Source organism: Podarcis liolepis, assembly GCF_965112155.1.
Source record: "Podarcis liolepis genome assembly, chromosome: W".
Lineage (NCBI taxonomy): Eukaryota > Metazoa > Chordata > Lepidosauria > Squamata > Lacertidae > Podarcis > Podarcis liolepis.
The window spans coordinates 38,624,471-38,648,892 of NC_139568.1; the positions used below are offsets into that span (position 1 = coordinate 38,624,471).

Below are 24,422 nucleotides of genomic sequence, written 5' to 3' on the forward strand. Positions count from 1 at the left end.
GTAAAGAAGCAGAAGACACTTTTTACCATATGTGGTGGACATGTAAAGTGGCTAAGAGTTTTTGGGAGATGGTTTATAATGAGGTTAAAAAATTACATAAGGTGATGCTCCCAAAAAACTCCAAGGCATTTCTCTTAGGGATAATTGGGTCAGATGTTTCAAGAAGACAGATGAACCAATTGTATGCTACAACAGCAGCAAGAGTACTCTATGCACAAAAATGGCGAAATCAGGAAACACCTACTAAAGAAGAGTGGCAGTTTAAACTGACAGAATATGCCGAATTGGCAAACTTAACTATGGAAATTAGAGATCAAGAAGAGGTAGGTTTTAAGGAGGAGTGGAAACCTTTTGTTGAATATTTAAAGAATTATTGTAAACATGTTAAAACGTAGGTAGGATTTGAATGAAGAACAGCAACTGAATACTTGTTGTTGAGTACAGTGTGGAAAAGACAAGGTATAGAATATTGATAATATGCAGCAAATTTAAAAATTACGGGGGAAACCATGGAGGGGGGCGGGGAAGTTGAACACAAAATGGATGTGTATTTGGAAACATGTGTCAACTTGAGAGAGAGAGAGAGAGAGAGAGAGAGAGAGTTAGTTTAATTGCAGCTAGTGGGAGGATTTCCTTTGAGGAGGAAAGAGAAAAATGAGGTGGTCTGTTGCCAGCTTACCGTTTCAAATGCATTTAGCATCATTAAGGGGAAGAAAGTATTGAAGTAGTCATTGTAATCCTCAAACTTGGCTGTGACAGGGGCAACAATAGACTGAAGGAGATGGCTTGGTGGCCCAAACAGTTTAAAGTTTGCAAACATGTCATAGTTCCACTTCAGCACCTCTCTGGTGAAAATCCCATGGTCTCTCTGCTGGGCATTCACAATGTTTGCTTGTGCAAAGGGTTGGTGCACTTTGTTCCAAGAACCAGCTCTGGGGGTGGGCAGCGCCATGACAATATGGTTATTTTGCACATTCAGCAACTGAGGGGTGTTGTTTGAAATCCGAGGCTGGAGAATGCTGCTCAGCGTCGGGGTCTTGAACTGCAAGTCATCATTACTACCCTGCAGTGGGCTTGCAGATATATTGACTTCCATGTTTGAGAGGTAACTGCCATCTTCTATTTGTGAACACAGTTCCATGTCCACTGGATCCAACTGTGTAAGAAAGAAGCCGTCACCATCTTTGTTCTCATTCAATTGGGGCTCTCTCTTTTTCAAAGCCACATCCTCGTCACATGGGCTAGAGGAGGGTTCTGGAAAGGTCAAATGATTGGTTTTACTAGCTCCAGCAGAACTTTCCTTCTGATTTTCCACCCCCACCATACTGGCAGACTGCACAGGTCTTAGCTCTGCCGCCTTGGGTTTTTTGGCTGGCTGAGCCTCCTGAGTTTCTCCGTGAGTACACTGACAATTCTCTCTCTCTTTGGGGTTTGTCTGCCTATAGAGCTGACGTTTTTGGCAGGCAAAATTGTTCTTATTTCTAGTAGTTAGTTGCTGAGCATTTACTAATTGTGATGTCCTTTCCTGGGGAACATCCACCTCGCCAACAATTTCCCTGTAACTGCGCAACTCAGCAAGACTGTCCTGTGTGCACTGAGCAAGTTCGGCTGCTCTTTGGACTTTCTCTGATAGGCCATGTTTTTCTGTCACTAAGGTTGGGGCTGGCATATGCTGGATTTCGTTGGGTGGGACCAGAGCAGGAGTAGATCTTGCCAGTTTTGCCAGCAGTGGTTTTTTACTGTGCATGCTTGGCTTGATGCTTCCCTTGGGACTTTCTCTAGCTGTTTTAACCTGCCCATATTCTGCAGAGCTCTTCCCTGGCTGAATAGTGGATTCTTTGACAGCAGGTGCTGACCCTGAAGGACTGGCAGATGCTGATGTACTGGGCAGAACTGGATCTGTGCACCTGGAACAGCTTCCATTGCCAGCACATATCCCTGTGAAATTTGAGCATACCACTGCATTTCCCTTGCCGATGTGGCCTTCACGAGCTGCTGTATGATGTATGAGGTCTGGAGTAGTCAATGGCTCTTGCTCTGGGGCACTGAATTTCTTCTCAAGGCACACGTCCACTTGCCCTTTCCTGCTCTCTCTACCAGCTTTCATTTTGTTTTCATCCTCATCTGAAGAAGCGTCAGAAATAATGACTTGGTTTGGGGAATCATCTGCACCAGCAGACAACTTGTTGCTCTCTCGGGCAGACAAAGTTTTAACAGCGCCTTTAGCTTTCCTCTTAATGCATTTTTGGTGACGGATGATGCTTTCCTGGCTAGAGTCAATGGGTAAACTGGTTCCTTTAGCACACACAACAGAGGCCTTGCCTGAGCTTGCCTCTGATTTGCAAGGCAATGTGTCTGATGTGCTGCCTCTGGCTACAATGATTTCACTCCTCTGCCCTTCCTGGCTCTTTGTTCTGTCTCTGACCAACTGCAGCTTTTCTGTTCCTGGCTCCAGATTGGTATTTCCTCTCCTACTGCTTTCAGGTAACAGTTTTAATTGCAGGGTGCTGCCTGGTTTCAGAGATCTGATTTTGCTTGTAATGTCATTTAGACCAACCTTTCTCTCCAAAGCACTGCTGCTGTTACCATTCTTTTCTGTAAGAGATCTGGAAGAACTGGGCTTCTCCTTTGTGCTGAAGTCTTTGGTCTCCAGGTCTTGAAAACCGAGGCCAAAGCTTTTGTAGAAGGGATCTTGCTTGTTTTGGACCCCTGGCCATTGATGAGACACCACATTTTTCTGGGCATCCATGTGTCTTTTTGCTAACACAGACAAGCAGGGTAGGTGCTCATTGTCCATATTCATTGGACACCTGTCTTCCTGCCTTTTGTGGTTCATCAGGAAAGTAGGTGAAGTTACACAAACAGGAGGGCTCTTCACAAGGGAGGAAGGATTTAACGATTTGCTCATGATGCTCCATATGATTTCCTTCAGAGTGTTCTGTAATTCTAGAGCCTGCAGGGAACTCAGCTCCCAGTGCTTGTGGCTACGGCGAAGCAAGTTGAGTTCATCAAGGAACTGCTTACAAGTGGGTGACTGCACAACCTGATACCCTTCCTTCAGGATGTTACGGATCAGTTTCATGCAGGCAAACTGTATGGGCTCAGGTTCCCAAGATGGTGATGTCACTGTGCTTCTTAAGCTATTCCTGACTACTCTTCTCTCAATGCCAGGCATGAACACCGTACTTGGAAGCATGACACATTTCACCACTATCCACACCCACATTTCTGAGCTGATCCACAGAAAATGAAGGCAATTTTTCTTAAGGCTGCACTCAACAACAGTCACCAAGATCCAGATGAAGAACTCAGACACTTTGTCACAAGTCTCAACAGTGCCACTGAGGACATTTTGGATTTCCAAACACAGGTGATGAATGACCACTATGCTGTAGGCAATCCCCAGGTCCTTCAGGTCCATAAGGGAGTGGATAAAAGGGATGAACCATAAAAAAGTGCTGTTGTGCAACTGCATGTCTTGGCCGATGTCAGAATGTAACAGGTCGGTCAGGGTCTGCATATCTTTGTACAAGTAGAGGCAGTAATCAGGACAAATGGTATCCTGAAACAGGAAACAGGAAGTCAATGTTTAGCAGCATGTTCTCAACTTTCCTGCTCTGCATATCCAACAACAACCCGCCTCACTTCAAGGATTTCACTAGGATGGGAAAGGGGGATTTGTCACCCTTCAAGTGTTGCTGGACTTCAAATTCCACCAGCCCCAGCTAGCATGGCCAACAATCAGAAATTATGGGAGTTGTAGCCACAGGTCCCCTGTCCCTATACTAGTCACTATACAGTGATCTTTTTTTTTGCGGGGGGGGGGGGGGGTATTGCCAGCCAACAAGGCTAGAAACATTTTTTAAAAAAATGAAAAAAAGACAAGGTTTTCAAGGGGGTGAATTCTGTCGCCAATAAAAAACCACCCTTCAAACAAACATGGAGGAGGGAAACTGCTTCTGTTCTAGAGGACAGATGTGATTTGATACTTCTCTATAACTATAATCCAGAACCGTCCATATAGCCATGTTTCAAGCATGGAAGAAGACAGTAAGACAGATCAACAAGCAAGTTACCTTGTGGGGCTTTTCAATGTGGTAGTCATACGCCAGTTGGCTGCAAGTGACAAATTCATCTCCATAGTCCGACATGGGCTCAGATTTAGTCCTTCAAAAATATTAAGAAAGCCAAGGGTTTTGTCAGGAGCCAGTCATGTGAAGGTCAGCAATAAAAAAACACTGGTGTCAGTGAAGTTAACTCTTTATTCAAGGAAACAAAAACAGTGCAGGCCTAGTGATCCCAGCAACTCTTCCCAGTAGGTCTTGGCCCAATGCAGAAGTTGCAAGGACTGAAGGTCCCTGCCCTCCCACAGCTGCCTATGGTCTCTCCTCTCCAGGGGTTTTTCCAAGCAGTCGGAGACTACGTCTGCACGCAACCAATCTCTCCTCTGCTCTTTTCATTTCTCTGCATGTTCTGGGAGGCCGGGGGGAGCGGAGCTGGTCATAGAAGGGAGACACTCCTTAGTCCTTCAGCAGCCTGCCTCTTCTTGGTCTACTGGCCCCCTTCCTCTCCAGCCTCTGAATTATGACTTTCTGCCCCAGCTTCTTCCTGTTCACTAAACCCTGTTACCTCTTCAGCTTCCAACACCACCTACTCCCAGTCCGCTCCCTCTTCTTCCTCTGACCACTCTTCAGCATCCCACCATCAGTCCCCTGGCTCTGAGCCTTCTTCCCCTGGAGGATCCCTTGGGGGTTCTCCAGCTGGCACCTCCCACCACTCCCCCGCATCCAGACAGTCCATGACAGGTTTAAACCATTAGCTACTTAAATTTGCGGATCAGGGCGGTACCAGAATCAGAAGAAGGTAACTTGTCTGAATTTCTCACACAGGAATTCGAAGATTTCTGGGGCCTTGATCCAGAGAAAGACTTTAAGATAGTGACAGCCTTTAGACTTGGCAGAGGGAAGAAAGAGGGAAGAAAGAACAAGGTAAGAGACTGTTTAATAACACTTGGATCTAAAGAAGAGAGAGATAAAATATTAGGCCTACACTACCAGAAACCACTTGAAATAGAGGGTTCAAGGATAGAGATCTACAAAGATATCCCAAAACACCTGCTGGATCTTAGAGCGAAATATAGTGATTTGGTGACCCTATTAAGAAGAAACAGCATTGTTTTCCAGTGGGAGTTCCCACAGGGGCTGTCCTTCACTTACAAAGGGAAAAAAGTTAAAATAAAATCGGAAGAGGATAAAGAGAAGTTTTTGAAGGTGCATGAGGAAGATCTATATAAGGAAGTGGACAGGAGAGAACAAAGGCCGAGACCAGGAATTCTAGACCCAACAAAGCCAATACTGGAGGATAAATCAAAAGCGACACCACCCACAGTCCAAGAACAAACATTGGGAGCAGTTGGAGGAGAAGCAGAATAACTTCACAATGTCTCTGCAAGTATTAGGTTGGAATATTCGAGGTTTGAATTTCCCAGACAAGAGAAAAAAAATCTTTCACCTATTGAAAAAGGAAAAATTGGACTTGATATGCCTGCAAGAAACTCACGCTACTAGAATACACAGGAAAGTTTTAATCAACAAAAGATTAGGACAAGAATTCATCTCATCAGATAAAGTTAAAAAGAGAGGAGTTGTGATCTATGCAAAAGAAAGTCTATCACCTAAATTTATTTTTAAGGATGATCAAGGAAGATTTGTGGCTACTGAAATACAATATCAAGGTGGGAAATTTTTGATAGTAGGAATATATATGCACCAAATGAGGGGAAATCAGAATTTTACAAGAAATTGCATGAGACATTGTTGGACTTTATGGACTTAAACATTATTATGCTTGGAGATATGAATGGAGTGGTGTCGACAAATATGGATAAGTCAGAAAGACAAGTGGTGACAAAAGATGGAAGACTACTGAAAACTTTTTTTGAACTGACGGACAATATGGACTTAATTGACATTTGGAGAACTAAGAACCCCCTAGATAAAGAAGGGACATTCTTTTCTGAAGCCCAAAAGACATGGACAAGGATTGACCAAATCTGGATAACCAGAGGAATGGCTCCCAAGATTCGAAAAGTAGAAATCTGCCCAAAAACTTGCTCCGACCACAACCCTGTGAAGATGGAAATGAAACAAATATCGACCGGATACTTCAGATGGAGGATGAATGACGCCTTGTTTAGAGATCCAGAAATTATTAAGAAGGCCCAAAAAACAATAAAAGACTACTTTGAGATAAATTTGAAGACTACAGTGGAAAAAAGAACAATTTGGGACGCAAGCAAAGCTGTAATGAGAGGGTTTTTGATACAACAAAATTCAATAAAAAGGAAAATCCAAAATGAGAAAAAAGAGAAGATTTTGGAGAAAATAAGAGAAGGAGAGAAAAAATTGAGAGCTAAACCAAAATCTCAAGAGATCCTGAGAGAAATCAAGTTATACCAAGTTCAATATATGAAAATGATAAATCAGGATATTGAATGGAAAGTCAAACAGATGAAACAAAAGACCTTCGAATCAGCTAATAAATGTGGAAAGTTGCTAGCATGGCAGTTGAAGAAGAGACAAAAACTTAATACAGTCACTAATCTTGAAGTGGACGGAAAAAACATCCAGAAGCCACAGGAGATTACAAACTGTTTTCGGAGATTTTTTAAAGAACTTTATACACAAGGGCCGCAGATGGAGTCGAAAATTGACCAATTTTTGAATGTTGAGGTTGGAACTTAACGGGTTAAGTTCTTCCCATGATGCCACACCATTCTGACGTCAATTTTGGAAGCTTGGGAGGAGCTTGGGAAGAGTATGCCAGTCTCACTCTGTGTTGTGAGGGGAAAGGAGCAGTTTGTCATGGCTGCGGTGAGTCCAGGAGAATCCTGGGGAATATCGGAATAAAGAACTGTAAATAGACAAACCGGGCTCTGTGTGTTTGTCTGAAGCTACGTGACAGTTTCACACCGCTGTGTTATCTCTGCTAAGGCGTGACTGACAGCTCGGAGCAGAGCATGCGGCAGAGGAAGTGTGCCGGGCATAAATAGCTAATTGAGGATCGCAAATCAATTAGCGGGGGGTCACGCCAGATCAATCAAAATTTCAAGATGAATACCAATGGATTACAAAAAAATTCTCAAGAAAACAAAGACTTATTGAATCATAAAATATCCGAACAAGAAGTGGAAGGCACAATTCAAGACATGCAATTGGGTAAATCTCCAGGACCTGATGGACTAACCTCCAAGTACTATAGAACTCTGAAAGATTGTCTAATTCAACCCTTGATGGAGGTTTGTAATGAAATTATGGAAGGGAAAAAGGCACCGGAAACGTGGAAAGAAGCATACATTACACTTATACCGAAAACTGAGTCTGAAAAGACACAACTAAAGAACTACCGCCCTATATCCCTACTTAATGTGGATTACAAAATATTTGCAGACATTTTGGCCAAAAGATTGAAAAAAGTTTTGGCAGAAGTGATACATAAAGACCAGGCTGGCTTTCTTCCAGGAAGACACTTATCGGACAATACGAGGAATGTAATTGACATTCTAGAAAAACTGCAGGTGAACATTAACACAAAAGCAGTCTTGATTTTTGTAGATGCGGAGAAAGCCTTTGACAATATATCCTGGAGTTTTATGAAGAAAAATCTTCAAGGGATGGGGGTTGGTCAGAACTTTGAAAATGGTATAGGTGCGATATACTCAGAACAGAAAGCCAAACTGATAGTGAACAATATGGTTACAGAAGAGTTTAAAATAGAGAAAGGGACACGACAAGGTTGCCCAATTTCCCCATTGCTTTTTATTTCAGTCCTGGAGGTTTTACTAAATATGATTAGAAGGGACCAACTGATTCAGGGTATCCAGGTCGGAGTTAAACAATATAAACTTAAAGCTTTTGCAGATGACCTCGTTATGACATTACAGGAGCCGATATCCAGTACTAAGAGGGCCTTAGAAGTAATCCAGGATTTTGGTCAAGTGGCAGGTTTTAAATTGAACAAACTGAAAACTAAGGTTTTGGAGAAAAATTTGACACCGATAGAGAAAGAGAGGTTTCAGAAAGAGACAGACTTAACATTAGTGAAGAAGGTAAAATACCTGGGGGTGAATATGACATCTAATTAGCCCTCCCCACAAAAACCGACACCAGAACCAGAGGCACACAAAACGCCATCACCAATCAACCACACCAGACCCAAACCCAGACCCTCTCCACAGATAAATTACAGACACCATCCAGTAGCCAAACCATAGTGGCACCTCCGGATGCTGCACCCCCCTGCAATCCCTACACAGATCTGGCTGGCACAGGGCACAAAACCACAGCTCGCCCCTATACACGAAGCCAAGCCAGAGCACAACTAAGTGCAGTACAGCCATCTTCTCAGAAAAACTCTTCACAAGCTCAAGAGGTCAAGACACGAAAGCTTTAGCAACTAATCCACACTTAATGACCCTCCTAAGTGGTACTCAGAATATCACTCAAGAAATCACTCAAGATATCCCTCAAGTAATTAAGGAACAAAAGAAGAAAAGGCACACTAACCTGGGAACTTCCTCTCTGCCCAGAACGTTGGAGGCTATACACCACACCCCCTCAACAGTATTTATAGGAACTCAAACACTGAGATCCTGCTCTGTTCCAGTAACAAGAAGCCGAAAGCACCAGCCTGAAGATGACGAGTGAGACCTCGTCGAAACGTCGCCTAGACACCCCAACTCTTACACGGGAAGACACCCGAAGACACCAAAACCTGCATATATATATATATATATATATATATATATATATATATATATATATACCATTAGCTACTTATTTAAATGTGTAGTACACACTATTCTGAAAGCTCGAGATGGGGGGGGGCAGAAAAGAACAGAATAAAATGTAATTAAGCTCAGTGTTATTTCCTCACTGACTTGGAGTCCCGAGGCTATTGGAATGATTATGGTCTTACAATGTAATTTGTCACAAGGAGCACTGTTATGTACTGAGAACAATAGGATCCAAATTGCAGCAGTCTGATTAGTCCTAGAACAATAGGATTCAGAATGCAGCAGTCTGATTGGTTGGCAGGAACCACCCAATCCTGCTCCAGATAGAAGTGAATCCACAACCTGATTGGCTTACAGTAGAATTCCGGAATTAGCCAATCATGTGCAGCCCATTGTGTAAATAATGTATATAAAGCAGATACTGTGAGGGGACATTCATTCATTCCTCCTCACCACTATGAGCTGAATAAAGAGCATGAAATCACTTTGCGACTCTGAGTATATTTCACTGGCGACGAAGGTGGGATCCCGCTGAGCTGACTGCCACATACAGCACCACAGCAACGCCACCTGCCGCACCGCTGCCTCGCACCGTGTATCCAGGCTTCAGCTCCGGGACACAAGGAACTCAGAATGGCAGCCAACAGCAGCTTCTCGCCATTCAACCCAGCATCTGGAGACTGGGAAGCGTATGCCTCCCGTTTCACCTTCCTCCTAGAAGCCAAAGGGGTCACCGACGAAGAAGACGCCAAGAAGAGGGCGATATTCTTCAGCGTCTGCGGAGAGGAGACGTTTGAAATCGCCCGGGCTCTCCTTGCGCCTGAAGACGTCGCTACTGTTCCATACAAAACAATAATGGAACAGCTGAAGGGGCACTTTTCGCCGCAGCCCTCAGTGGTGGCTCGTCGAAATGCCTTCTACGCAAAGCGACAAGCCCCTGGGGAAACCATAACTGGGTTTGTGACCTCTCTCCGCCAAGCCGCCCGGTTCTGCAACTTCTCAGAGCTGGAGAACATGCTTCGTGACCGCCTCGTCGGTGGCCTGAAGGATGAGAAGCTGCAACGACGCCTCTACGCTAAGAAGGACCTAACGTTCCAGGTCGCTCTGGAGGAGGCCCTGGCAACGGAAGCTGCCGAGAGGTCGACGCAAGAGGCACGGCCGAGCCTGCCATCCCAACCGAGGGTCCACCACGAAGACCTCACCGACGACTCAGGATCCGACAGGGAGGAGGTGCACCGAGTACAGCAGCGCACTCAAGCAGCGCACAGACCACAGCTGCCTCGACGAGAAGGAGGAAACTGCGCAAGCTGCGGGGAGAGTCACGAGAGGAGGACCTGCCGTTTCCGCAACGCAGAGTGCAGGCAGTGCAGAAAATTGGGACACATCGCCCGGGTGTGTCGGGCTCGGCCCACCCGACACCAGGCATCAGATGACCAACCCAAGAGCCCCAGGTCCCGGGGCCCAACGCACCAAGGCAACTCGACGGAGCTCACGGACTGCCAGGTATACCAGTTGCCCCACCCCAACGTAGAGAAAATTTATGTAGAGGTACAGATAGAGGGGGCCCCATGCCGCATGGAGCTTGACACGGGTTCAACTCTATCCATAATCTCGGCAAGGACCTTAAGGAAACTGTGTCCTACTGGGGGTCCCAAACTCAGGCCGGCCCCATTCACCCTACGGGACTTCCAGAAACGTAAGGTCCCCACAATGGGGGTGGGGACCTTCAGGGTGCAATACCGAGGGCGGACGCGGCAACTGGACTTGCTTGTGGTCAAGGGCCCCTACATTAGCTTACTGGGATTGGCATGGTTTGGACCACTGGGGCTAGCCATCACCGGGGTGAACCACACTACCTTACAAGTGGACGTGGACGCCATCTGCAAGGAATTTCCAGGGGTTTTCGACGGGAAATTGGGACAGTATACGGGCCCCCCCATTGCGCTACAGCTTGACCCCGCAGTACGACCGGTCAGGCTCAAGGCCCGCCGGGTCCCGTTCGCCTTGAAACCCCGTATAGACGAGGAATTGGACCGACTCGTGGAGCAAGGAGTGCTGGAGCCGGTGCCTAATGCCCCCTGGGAAACCCCAATCGTCACACCCGTCAAGCCTAATGGTTCGGTCCGCATCTGCGCAGACTACAAATGTACCATAAACAAGGCCCTCACGGCCCATGCATACCCAGTGCCAGTGGTCAGCCATGTCCTTGCCACCCTGGCTGGGTCGAAAATTTTTGGCAAGCTGGACTTGGCCCAAGCATATCAACAGCTGCCAGTAGATGAGGCCACAGCAGAGGCACAGACGATTGTGACGCACAGAGGAGCGTTCAGGGTAAAGCGGCTGCAATTCGGAGTCAGCGTGGCACCAGGCATATTCCAGAATCTAATGGACTCGCTCCTTAAAGGGATTCCTGGCGTCACCCCCTTCTTCGATGATGTGTTGATTGCCGGGCCCACACCAGAGGAGTTCGAGGACCGCCTCCGCACCGTTCTACACCGTTTCCAGACGGCGGGTCTCAAGGTGAAGAGGGAAAAATGTCTACTAGGAGTGCCTCAGGTGGACTTTCTGGGATTTATGGTGGACGCAGAAGGGGTCCACCCGACTGGGGACAAGGTACGGGCCATTTGTGATGCCCCAGCGCCCAAGAGCAAGACTGAACTTCAGGCCTTCTTGGGACTACTGAACTTTTACCATTCCTTCCTTCCCCACAAGGCGGCGGTAGCGGAGCCCCTACACAGACTCCTAGACAAGCGGGCCCCTTGGGTGTGGGGCCAGCGCCAGGAGGCCGCATTCCAGGCAGTCAAGGACTTGCTTGTCTCAAACTCTGTCTTGGCACACTTCGACGAGAGGCTGCCGGTGGTGCTAGCATGCGACGCCTCACCCTATGGCATTGGCGCTGTCCTGGGGCACCAACTCCCGGATGGAAGAGAGGTACCGGTGGCGTACTTTTCCCAGACACTCAACGCAACCGAGCGGAACTACTCGCAAATCGACAAGGAGGGTCTGGCAATCGTGAAGGGAGTAAAAAAAATCCATGATTTCTTGTACGGGCGGCCCTTCACCGTGGTAACTGACCACAAGCCGTTGCTTGGCTTGTTTGCCCCCGAAAAGCAGACCCCCCAAGTGCTGTCTCCTCGTGTCCTCAGGTGGTCAATTTTCCTTGCCAGCTACCAGTATGCACTGATTCACCGACCTGGGAAGGCGATGGGCCATGCGGACGCCCTCAGCAGGCTACCACTACCGGAAACAGGCCCTGACCCAGCACCTGCACAAGAGGTTATGAGCCTGGAGCTGCTTCCCGACCGCCCCATTCAGGCACAAGAAGTTGCCCACCATTCCAAGAAAGATAGGGTCATCTCCCGAGTCCTGGACTGGGTGTGGAGGGGATGGCCCAGCAGCAGCCCCGGGCCAGAATTCGCCGGCTACACAACCCGCAAACATGAACTGTCGGCCCACAAGGGGTGCCTGTTATGGGGAAGCAGAGTCGTTGTTCCCCAGCCCCTCCGCAAAAGGGTCCTCACAGCCCTACACGAGACACACCCGGGGGTAGTAAGAATGAAGGCCCTTGCCAGGAGTTATGTGTGGTGGCCGGGGATTGATGGAGAGATAGAGACCTGGGTCAAACACTGCCAGGCCTGCCAAGAATCCCGCCCAGATCCCCCAAGGGCCCCAGTCCAGTCCTGGGAGTCCGCCCGAGCACCATGGTCACGCCTGCATGTGGATTTCGCTGGCCCCTTTCAGGGGAAAACATTCTTCATAGTGGTGGACTCCTACACCAAATGGCTGGAAGTCGCACTGGTACCGTCCACTTCCACGTCCGCAGCCATCCGGGTACTACGCAGGCTGTTTGCAACCCACGGGCTCCCTGACACTCTCGTCTCCGACAACGGGACTGCATTTACGTCAGGAGAATTCCAAACCTTCACAGCACAGAACGCCATCCGCCACATCCGTTCGGCGCCATTCCACCCTGCCACCAATGGCCAAGCAGAACGCATGGTGCGGACCACCAAGGACACCCTTCGCCGCATGACGCAAGGGGATTGGGAGTACCGCCTTGCCACATTCCTTCTAGCACAGCACAGCACCCCCAGCTCAACGACTGGCCGGAGCCCCGCTGAACTACTAATGGGTCGGCGCCTTGCAATCAGATTGGACCGCCTTCACCCCGATAGAGCTCAGGATGAGGTAGTGGTGGGGGAAGGCAGGAACCCCCGGACCTTCGAGGCCCAGGACCCAGTGTACGCAAAGAATTTTGGGGCAGGCCCAGCATGGGTACCCGCCACAGTCACCAGGGTCACTGGCCCAGTGTCATACGAGGTGCTAACGGATGGGGGGCAATGCTGGCGCCGCCACTGCGACCAGATACGGCGACGATTCCCGGGAGAAACCCAGGATGAGGACAGGTCAGAGGAGTCCCAAGGGAACAGCGGGGCAGTGAGGCCCATAGAGCAGGAGGGGCCAGCAGGAGAGGCAGAATCAGTAAATACAGAGAGGACCCATGAGGCCGAAAGGACACCGGAACCAGAACCACGACTGAGCGAGCCGGTTGCGCCAGACCAAACAGCCCCATCACAGCCAGCATCCTTGGAACACGAGCCAGAACCTGGAGCCCGGACCAGGGAACACCCCAGGCCGCAACGCACACGTAGGCCGCCGGCATACCTTGAGGACTATGAATGCGACCTCCCGGGCAGGACTGGAACTTAGAGGGGAGGGGTGTTATGTACTGAGAACAATAGGATCCAAATTGCAGCAGTCTGATTAGTCCTAGAACAATAGGATTCAGAATGCAGCAGTCTGATTGGTTGGCAGGAACCACCCAATCCTGCTCCAGATAGAAGTGAATCCACAACCTGATTGGCTTACAGTAGAATTCCGGAATTAGCCAATCATGTGCAGCCCATTGTGTAAATAATGTATATAAAGCAGATACTGTGAGGGGACATTCATTCATTCCTCCTCACCACTATGAGCTGAATAAAGAGCATGAAATCACTTTGCGACTCTGAGTATATTTCAAGCACTTAAATTATTCTCAAACTTAAACTGAGACCCAGGTTCTGCTCAAATGCCTGCTTCAAATTTAACACTAAGATATAGTTTACGTGAAGGAGAAATTTCCATTTTCCTTCATCTTGTCAGGATCCATTTTGAGCCTTTAGGACTCCACATGCTGTATTAGTTTTATCATCTGTGTATGAACTTTGACTAACCTATTCTAACAGAGAAAAAACATTATTTTTAACCAAGAAGTTATGTGTGCCCAGTGTCCTGGTACACTGAGAGAACAAACTCTGATGGAATGGAATGTCACGGGACTGGCAAGGGACGCCTTGGAGTCGGGAAGAAAAGAGTCAGAGCGGGAACAGTCAGAAGGAAAGATGAAGGGAGATGACGGAAGGGGAAGAGGGGGAGAGCCAGGAGGAGGCAAGGCTCTCCGATGCTGAAGCAGAGCCCCAGCACCGCACAGGGAGCTCAGGTACAGACGGGGAGCCTATGCCTGTGCCTTTGGCACAGGAAAGGAGAGGGTTAAAGCGCAGGGATCAGAGACGTCCCATGAACATTCCAGCCGCCTCTTCTGTTGGAGGAGAAGCAGGACAAGACCACTCCCCGAATCTGAACCAGACGATTCGGATGCATGATTGTACTGTGCTGCTTTTACACATGCAAAATAAAGAACTGTAAATACCTCTCTGAGTGAGCAGAGGGTGCTTATTGCGAATAGCATACACAAACCATCACATGTAAGCAATACGGCAGTGACCCAAGCCAAATTAGGGAAATCGCCAGAACCTGATGGACTATCCTTGGTGTATTACAAAGTATTCCAAGGAACATTGGCATTGCCATTGATGGAGGTAATGAACCGAATTCTTCAAGGGGAAGAAATTCCATCTTCATGGGAAAAAGCATATATAACACTAATCCCCAAACAGGATCAAGGAACCCCATACCCAAAGAATTTCAGACCAGTATCTTTATTAAACAATGATTATTTTAGAAGTATTAGCATAAATAATAAGATGTAATCAAGAAATTAAAGGTTTAAGAGTGGGTCAGAGACTTAAAAGAGTGGATAATATTACAAGACGGGGACTTATTAGACCTAGAAGGGTTTAATAACTGCTATGGGTGGCATGAGTATTTAGGATACAAAAAGGTGAAGGTCCACAGGGGATTTCTTAATACTATCATAAGAAAATTGATATATAGAGTATGGGTAAAATACAAAGAATTACTGGAGCCTAAGACACCCTGGTGGATTTCACCCTTAGAAGCGATAACGGTAAAAAAGAAAAACATGGAATTAAATTGGGCTACATATAAGGATTTACTAAAAGAAAAAGATAGTAATTTGATATTAAAAGAGTACAAGGAAATAAGACATCACCTAACAGGGTGGATTCAGTATCACCAACTAAATGAAGTGTTTGAGGCAGACAAGAAAAACGGTTTTAAAAATGAAATCTCATTACTAGACAGAGTTATTACAAAATAAGAACAAGGTGATCTCAAGAATGTATGGAACATTATTGGAATGGGAGGTTAAGGATGAAAAAGTAAAAGACTCCCAGGCTGCGCACCTAGTCCTTCAGGGGCACGGTTACCCTGTTCAAGACCAGAAAGTCCCCCACACCCGCCTGCTCCTTGCCTCCCCAAAACAGTACTTCTGTCTTGTCAGGATTCAACCTTAATCTGTTAGCCGCCATCCATCCTCCAGCCGCCTCCAGACACTCACACAGGACATTCACTGCCTTCACTGGTTCCAATTAAAAAGAGAGGTAGAGAGGTATAGTAGTCTTGGGAGACTTCAACTTCCCCAATATCTGTTGGAATTCAAATTGTGCCAAGAATGTAAAGTGCTGATGTGATCCAAAGTAAAGGAGAGCAATACGGAGCTGGCTTTCACTGGCCAGCTAAATGAGGTAAGAGTAGCTGATGGGTCTCAAACCCAGAGTGAGTAAGGGACTTCCCTTGCATGCAAAGACAGGCTGCAACAGATTGAGCGGACAAGACAAATAGTAGGTCCAATGGTCAAGAAGGCAATTTCTGCATGTGCTGTAGAGGGAAGTGAGGGTCAGATGGGGCTCGTCAACCTGGGAAGGTAGCCCATCTAGGACAGTGTTTCCCAACCGGTGTTCCGCGGCACACTACTGTGCCGTGAGACATTGGCTGGTGTGCCGTGGGAGGGAGGCGGGCGAGTCGGGCGGTGAGAGGCGGCGGCGGCGAGGATCCGCGTCGAGCCGGGGGCGGCTCCGCGGTGGTGGTGCCGAGCGGCGGGGCAGCGCGTGCAAAAGGGAGGAGCGCGAGACAGCGGAGGAGGAGGAGGCCGGCATGTCCGGGCAGCAGCAGCAACAACAGCAGCAGCAACTCCCGGCGACGGCTCCTCAAGCCCCGCCGCCGCCCCCTCCTCCGCCCGCTATCGCCGCCACCACCACAACAGCCGCCGCCGCCTCAGTTACCGCCGTCCCTCAGTCCCTCGCTCTGCTGCCTCCTCCCACCCCCAAAGCTTGGAGGTTCCCCGGCAAGGGGGAGGGAAAAAACTTTCACTTTCGTGCGTCCCTCCCTGCGTGACGCTGCGCGCTGACGTCACGGGGCGGGGCTTTAATGGTGGTGTGCCGCGAGATTTTTTTCAGTAAACAGGTGTGCCGTTGCCCAAAAAAGTTTGGGAAACACTGATCCAGGAGAAGGAAAACTCTGATCCTAAACCTCTACTGCCTTGCAGAACATCTTCAGGAGACGAAAAGGCCTACACAAGTCCAGAGTGGAGTTCTGTTTTAATTTTTTTTAAAAGCAACAACATTTTTTTATTAGTTTGTTAAGATCTTTTAATGCATCATTCCCCATTGCCATCAAGGGCCTGATCCATTCGCGCGCCCCATCCTGCAGATGTCCAATAATGTACGCCACCCCCTCCCCGTCATCAGCAAAGTCATTTTTCTGCAATTCCAAAGCGTATTGAATTTCCGTTCGGAAAGCACTGTAGTCTTGGGGCTTTCCTCCAAACTTATTTACCAGCCCGGGGACCTTCCTCCCTATCGGGGTGGCTCTGACCTGCGCATCCTGAGCCCGCCTCTCCTCCAGCCGCGCTGACAGGGTAGCGACATGTGCCTCCAGGTCTTGATTCCTCTCGACCAGACCTCGCACCATGGCTTCTTGCTCTGTCTCTCCGGCTGGTCCTGTCTGGCTCATCATGCTGCCTCCCCCGGGCTGCGCACAAGCAACGTCAGGGACTCACGGATTGCTGCAATGGTTCTAGGGGTTGCTCGTGTGTAAGCGGGTGCCTATCTCCCTGGCTGGGTGCAAACACCTGGCTGGGCTGCCAAAGTGAACCTCTTCTGTCCGGTCAGCCACTCACCCGTGGCTGACTCAATCGCTGGCAGAATCCGTGAGTGGGCGTTTCTTAAACTTCTTCCAGCAAAGAAGTTCTTTGACGCCTAGTCTCCGCCTACCCTCTCTGCGCAAAAGCCTTCTGCGCAGAGAGGGTGTGGGCAACGGAGGACCCCTACTCTCTCCGCTGGTCCCAGGCAAGGAGTCATGGGACCGCCTTGCCACTTCCCCCACCTGCCCCCCTTCTCCACTGGTGCTACGCTGATTTTCTTCCCCAGAAGATGGGCTGCTTCTCCCGATCCCTGGACGCCCTCTGGAATCCCTCTGGCTTTTGCGCTCCCCCTCCGGTACTGATGGCAGTTCCCTGACACGGACCTTTGTCGGCAAGCTGATGTCTCTGCTTTTTAAGATGCTGTCTAGGTTTGTCATTGCTTTTCTCCCAAGAAGCAGGCGTCTTTTAATTTTGTGGCTGCTGTCACCCTAGCTGCCTTTAAAAATGCTGTAATATTGTTCCTCCCATCTCAGCCTCTCTCTGAGGTCATGCCAAAGGTAATTCCATTGCCATCGGCACCTTCATTTGCCTGGGTCGACTGTAAATGCCATGTCACCTACTTATTTAGTGGGCAATGCGCCATAAAGGGCTCAGACTACAGTGCAAAAATTGACTATTCCAAATTATGGCAGAAGGAAGCAGTGAAGAAGCTGTTACATTGCCATTATTAGCAGTCTGTCCTGTTGCTCAGAATGCACAGGGACAGAGAGCCCATGAATCATTGCCCTTCGCAGTTTTTAACAAATTGAAGCGAAGTGTGGCAGAAAATGGCTTGGATGGCATTCTTGATGGGCTAAGAGCAGCCAGTACTTTAATTCCAAACCTTGAAGCCTCTGAAGTTTCAATGAAACAATTGGCTTATGAAAATGCTGATTGCAAGACTGCTCTTAAAGTGATATACCAGAAGTCAGAAACAGAGATTGCTCAAATGAGTAAGCCTTGCCAGAATATTGACACCGAGACTCACAAACCTGCCCTCCTAGCAGCAGCTTTGTCTCCTTCAGCTCATCCTGCTAAAGACAGGCAATGCCTGAGTCTAAATGGGAGAACAAAGACTGTTGTGCCAGCTGATTGTCAGTCTTTTACTGAAGCTAAATTAGAAGCAATAGCTGGCTCTTCTAACACACTTGCTTTTAACACAGTCTCCTGTGACAAATCTGCGCCATGCCGCTATGGGCAGTGCTGGTTTGAATCTACTGACAGCAGAACTTGCTACTTTTCAGTTCCAGTTCCCTATGGTGGTTTATAAAATTAAGACATAGCATACAGGTCTGATTCCACCTCAGACAGTGAGACTCATTCTTCATCGCTTATTTGCAGACTTTTTTCTCCTTTCCTCCCTGAACTTAAAATTCCTAATGAATTTACTTTACAGGAGTTGCAGAGTTTTGGGGTCACTTCATACGCGTGATTTTCCTTAAATACAATGTTTTCACCTACAGGACTCCTTTTTCCCCCAGACACTGCTGACAGAATAGTGATTTTAGAGTGGCTACACTCTAAATTGCCTAACACTGGATTTGATATTGCTGCTTGTTATTTGCTTTTTTCTAAACAGGAACACGAATCCTTAATGAGTTCTTCTCTTCCCTATCAGTTTGCATTTCCTGATTATATTTGGGATAGTTTATTTTAACCCTCCTAAAAGATTCATGCCTGGTTTTGATTCAAACAGGTTCCTATTCAACACCTTTAGAGCGTTTTAACGTATAAGGACTCTGAAAATAACTGGCATTTTTTTTGCAGCTAATCAGAAAACTGACAGAGACCAGCCTACACGTCCACTGCATTTTGTGATTTTGTGTGAAGTGGGATATCTTTTTATCACATTTGGCTAATTCCGATCTTTCTCCGATGCTAGATTTTAATCTACTCTCTTTGTTCTTGACACTGAAATATCTCTTGACAAACAGAACTATGCCTTTCTATGCTGCTCATGTTTACTCTCACGTTTGCTCCCATACAGGATGCAAAGATGCACTTTCAGAAGGTAATCAACATGCTGATTCTGCTCTGAAATCTCTCTGGCCATTATTTTCTAATGCAATTGACAGCCATACATTTTTTCACCAGGGAGCTAAGCAGCTGCATAAAACATTTTTTCCATTCCTCTGACACGAGCTAAGGATATTGTTGGTGGATGTCCTTCATGTGCTTTAACTCCTGTTAACTTTCATAGAATCATAGAATCATAGAATCATAGAGTTGGAAGAGACCACAAGGGCCATCGAGTCCAACCCCCTGCCAAGCAGGAAACACCATCAGAGCACTCCTGACATATGGTTGTCAAGCCTCTGCTTAAAGACCTCCAAAGTAGGAGACTCCACCACACTCCTTGGCAGCAAATTCCACTGTCGAACAGCTCTTACTGTCAGGAAGTTCTTCCTAATGTTTAGGTGGAATCTTCTTTCTTGTAGTTTGGATCCATTGCTCCGTGTCCGCTTCTCTGGAGCAGCAGAAAACAACCTTTCTCCCTCCTCTATGTGACATCCTTTTATATATTTGAACTTTACCTTAAATCAATTAACTGTTTCCTTTCTTAATAAATTTTCTCCTATGAAATGCCATTGTAGGAAAGAGGTACCTCTGGAACACCCTCTAGTGACGTACCAGCAGCTCCCCAACCCGTAGTGAGAGGGACCCATTCCTTTGATTACCTGGGGGCAGGGATACCCTACTGTTCTTACTTCCTCAGGTCCTGTGTGGATTCCAAGTCACTGTATCTATCCCTATTGGCCCAGACATGCGCTGGTACCAAGGCCTGCAGAACCCCATTCTGGACTTTGCAAGGATCATGACCCCGACTCCGCCTCTACAGGCTCAGCAACCCCATGCGAAAGTCCATCGCACCCGTCCTCATCCTTGAAAGGCTGAGGGATGCCCGAAGGTGACATGGGGAATGCTGAAGACCTTGACCTCTGATGCCAGGACACAACTTCAGCATCATGATGTTCCAGCGGAATCGGAGACTTTTTTCATAGCCTTGATTACTCAGCTAAATATGAACTCTATGCTGATTTTAACACGTATATTATTTGTTTTCTTGATACCCTATCTTCCCCCTGAAACTTCTTCTAGTCGTAGCTATAACTGGTGGATGCGTTTAGCTAAAGTGGCTAACGTCTCTCATTTTTGTCTGAGTGAAACATATGATATGCACACTACCTTAGGAAATTGTATACTCCCTGTTTGTACACAGCCTTTCCATATGGCACATGCCACAAACATGGGAAAGTGGTTTTCTGGCTGCCTTTCTAAAGGTATCATTGGTTATACTAATCTCCATGATTGGGGAACAGTGACAAAAAAGTTACCTCTGGATGCAATATTGTTATACACACCTAGAGTTGCAGCACCACCAGACACCTCTTGTGCTCAGATTGTGAATTGCAGTGAGAAAGCAACTCGCTGTCTGGACACAGGAAGGCCAACTTGGACTTGCTCACGTGTTCAACAGATTACTTTTAATTATGCTCATGTGCGCTTACCAGATAGCTGGTTTTTCACGTGTAATCAAAGAAGTTATAATTACATTCCTGCAAATTTATCTGATACTCAGTGCTGCCTCAGCAGACTGGCATGGGTCCTGCCTCGTTGCTCAATTTTAGAAAAGAATAGGCAGAGGATGTTACGCTCTCCTTTAGGAATATCTGCTAGACATCGTTATGTGATACAAGAACACATACATGAACATGAAGAGAACACAGTACCCCTGCTACCTTAACCTCTACTATCTTAAACTCTTCTTACAAAAAAAATTAAAATTAAAAAATAAATAAATTTTAAATAAATAAAAAACGGTGAGATACACACTCCTCCCAAAGTCTTGCTGGTTCAAGCCTCTGTGTGTATTTTATTATCAGAGTCTAATCCTTCCTTTGCTTTGGGAACGCCTCATCCAATAGCATATTTAACCAATCTTGAAATACCAAAACAGTGAAGAGCTTTCACTCTGACACCTTATGAGGAGAGAAAATGCCCCTGCAGTTCTGTACACATAGAAACAATTGACCATGTTTTCCTCCACTGCCAGTATTACACAAACATACGTGTTAGTTTTATTCTGCCAATCATACACAAATTCCCAGGACACACAAGGCAGTTCAATATCTCCTTACTGCTCCTTACATACGTCAGAGGATGGTATGTGCCCCACAGGTCTAAAACAAAGGGCTTGATTTACATGTTTTATGTGTTTTTATCTACTGTTTTTATCTGCTTCTATGTTGGTCTGTGATCCATGAAGGGGTGTTAAGATGCTACACTCAATATGCCAGCAAGTTTGGAAAACTCAGCAGTGGCCAGAGGATTGGAGAAGATCAGTCTACATCCCAATCCCAAAGAAGGGCAGGGCCAAAGAATGCTCCAACTACCGCACAATTGCACTCATTTCACACGCTAGCAAGGTTATGCTTAAAATTCTACAAGGAAGGCTCAAGCAGTATGTGGATCGAGAACTCCCAGAAGTGCAAGCTGGATTTCGAAGGGGCAGAGGAACCAGAGACCAAATTGCAAACATGCGCTGGATTATGGGGAAAGCTAGAGAGTTCCAGAAAGACATCTACTTCGGCTTCATTGACTATGCAAAAGCCTTTGACTGTGTTGACCACAGCAAACTATGGCAAGTTCTTAAAGAAATGGGAGTGCCTGATCACCTCATCTGTCTCCTGAGAAATCTCTATGTGGGACAAGAAGCTACAGTTAGAACTGGATATGGAACAACTGATTGGTTCCAAATTGGGAAAGGAGTACGGCAAGGCTGTATATTGTCTCCCTGCTTATTTAACTTATATGCAGAATTCATCATGCGAAAGGCTGGACTGGATGAATCCCTAGCCGGAATTAAGATTGCTGGAAGAAATATCAACAACCTCAGATATGCAGATGACACAACCTTGATGGCAGAAAGTGAGGAGGAATTAAAGAACCTTTTAATGAGGTTGAAAGAGGAGAGCGCAAAACATGGTTTGAAACTCAACATCAAAAAAACGAAGATCATGGCCACTGGTCCCATCACCTCCTGGCAAATAGAAGGGGAAGAAATGGAGGCAGTGAGAGATTTTACTTTCTTGGGCTCCATGATCACTGCAGATGGTGACAGCAGACATGAAATTAAAAGATGCCTGCTTCTGGGGAGAAAAGCAATGACAAACCTAGACAGCATCTTAAAAAGCAGAGACATCACCTTGCCAACAAAGGTCCGTATAGTTAAAGCTATGGTTTTCCCAGTAGTGATGTATGGAAGTGAGAGCTGGACCATAAAGAAGGCTGATCGCCAAAGAATTGATGCTTTTCAATTATGGTGCTGGAGGAGACTCTTGAGAGTCCCATGGACTGCAAGAAGATCAAACCTATCCATTCTTCAGGAAATCAGCCCTGAGTGCTCACTGGAAGGACAGATCCTGAAGCTGAGACTCCAATACTTTGGCCACCTCATGAGAAGAGAAGACTCCCTGGAAAAGACCCAGATGTTGGGAAAGATGGAGGGCACAAGGAGAAGGGGACGACAGAGGACGAGATGGTTGGACAGTGTTCTCGAAGCTACTAACATGAGTTTGACCAAACTGTGGGAGGCAGCGGAAGACAGGAGTGCCTGGCGTGCTCTGGTCCAGGGGGTCACGAAGAGTCGGACACGACTAAACGACAAAACAACAACAACAATGTTGGTCTACTGCAGTGATTTCAAACAATGTGCTGTGACACCCTGGGGTGCCTTGGATGATGGTCAGGGGTGCAGAGAGCAACATGGGCCTCTATCCCTCTTTCCTTCACTCCCTCGCATCTCTGCCTCCCATAGGCTTGCAGAGCTGTTTGTTGCAGCAGCCCTGGCTACAAGCTCCCCAGGCAAATGGTGCCTCTGGAGCTAGCCGGGGGGGGGGTACTTCCCAGGCCTCTGTGGGGCAGTGTGAGAAGGCATCTCTCTTTGGGGCAGGGGGGCAGCTCAAAGACCGGGGCGGCGGCAGCAGCTGCCTGGAGAACTCCCAAGGAGAGGGGAAAGGAGGCTGAGGGAACACTCCTCAAGGGAGGGTGTTTGAAAAAGGGTGAGAGGCTGCCGGCTCTGCAGACAAGGGGTGACATAGCTGGGGTCCTGAGGACTTCTGGTCTTGGGAAGGAGGCGTGAGCAGGCACGCTGAGAAGCTCCGCAGCGTGAATGCAAGGAGAAGTATAAATTAAAGGTGATTAAAACCTATTTAAGGATTTATGGACTGGAGGAAGGTTTTGGAGGGAACTTAAGAACAATTATATCTGAGCTTATCAGCATTTTAGCAGCTGGGCAATATCAAACGTCAAAAAGACGCGGAGGGCTTGCTGAGGGCTAGAAGAGCATGTCAAAAAAATAATACAGTCTCAAAACAAACAAAGCGAGACGCATCAGCTCTAACTCCCCCAAAAGCCACAGAAAGAAAGAAGAGCTTTGACAAAAGAGCAACGGAAATGCAGGAAGGCCAAATATTGTCAGAGTCACATGAGATGATTCACTTATTACGGTCTATTAAAGAAGACATTGGGGAGCTTAAGACAGAAATGTCAGTGATTAAACAGGATACATCACAAATGAGAATAGATCTACAAGTTTTAACATCTCATATGAACACACTTGAACAGCGTGTTAATGTCTTGGAGAAAATGTCATTTGCAACATAAAGCCTGATGGACAAATGCTTACTCCAGTTGGAATCTGATATCGAAGGAAAAACCTTAAAATTTTAGGTCTTAAAAACCTTCCTCCTGAAGGAATTCAGGTAACTGAATATATAGAGAGCTGTTTAATGGAAATGCTGGAGCTACAGCTGGATTTAAAGGTGGAGATAAATGGTGTTAAAAGTTTTCCACTGAAAACCAAGAAAGCAAGAGGGGAAACATATATAACAATAATTCAATTTGCGTGCACAAGGGTGCGAGATTATATCCTTAAAACTTTCCGGGAAAAGTCGAATGCTAAACCCCTTGAATGGAGGGGAAATATAATTTCTATTTTCCCAGACTATGCTCCCATGGTGGCAGAAAAGAGACGACTATTTGCTCCTGCTCACAAGCTAGCAAGGGAATTAAAAATACAACACTTTACAATATACCCAGCTACTTTCTGCTTAAAGATAAATGATGAACTGCGCCGTTTTCAAAACCATGATAATGCGATAGCCTACCTCCAAGCAATAAATTGTGGATAAAGAGCCATGGTGAAGGGTAGGGGGGCTTTTCCTTTTTCTCCTACTCTAATTGAAAATGGTGGGGGGGTAA

General features: G+C 46.9%; 1 protein-coding gene across 1 annotated transcript in view; it reads right to left on the minus strand.

Moving 5' to 3' along the window:
- Positions 1–24,422, minus strand: part of LOC310697764 (putative helicase senataxin) — a 302,418-nt gene that overhangs the window by 126,426 nt on the left and 151,570 nt on the right. Inside the window, exons 8-9 of the mRNA XM_083484422.1 lie at positions 4,077–4,167; positions 680–3,562 (exon numbers count right to left, since the gene is read on the minus strand). Coding sequence (XP_083340548.1) covers positions 680–3,562; positions 4,077–4,167 — 2,974 coding nt within the window. The remainder of the gene's footprint in view (positions 1–679; positions 3,563–4,076; positions 4,168–24,422) is intronic.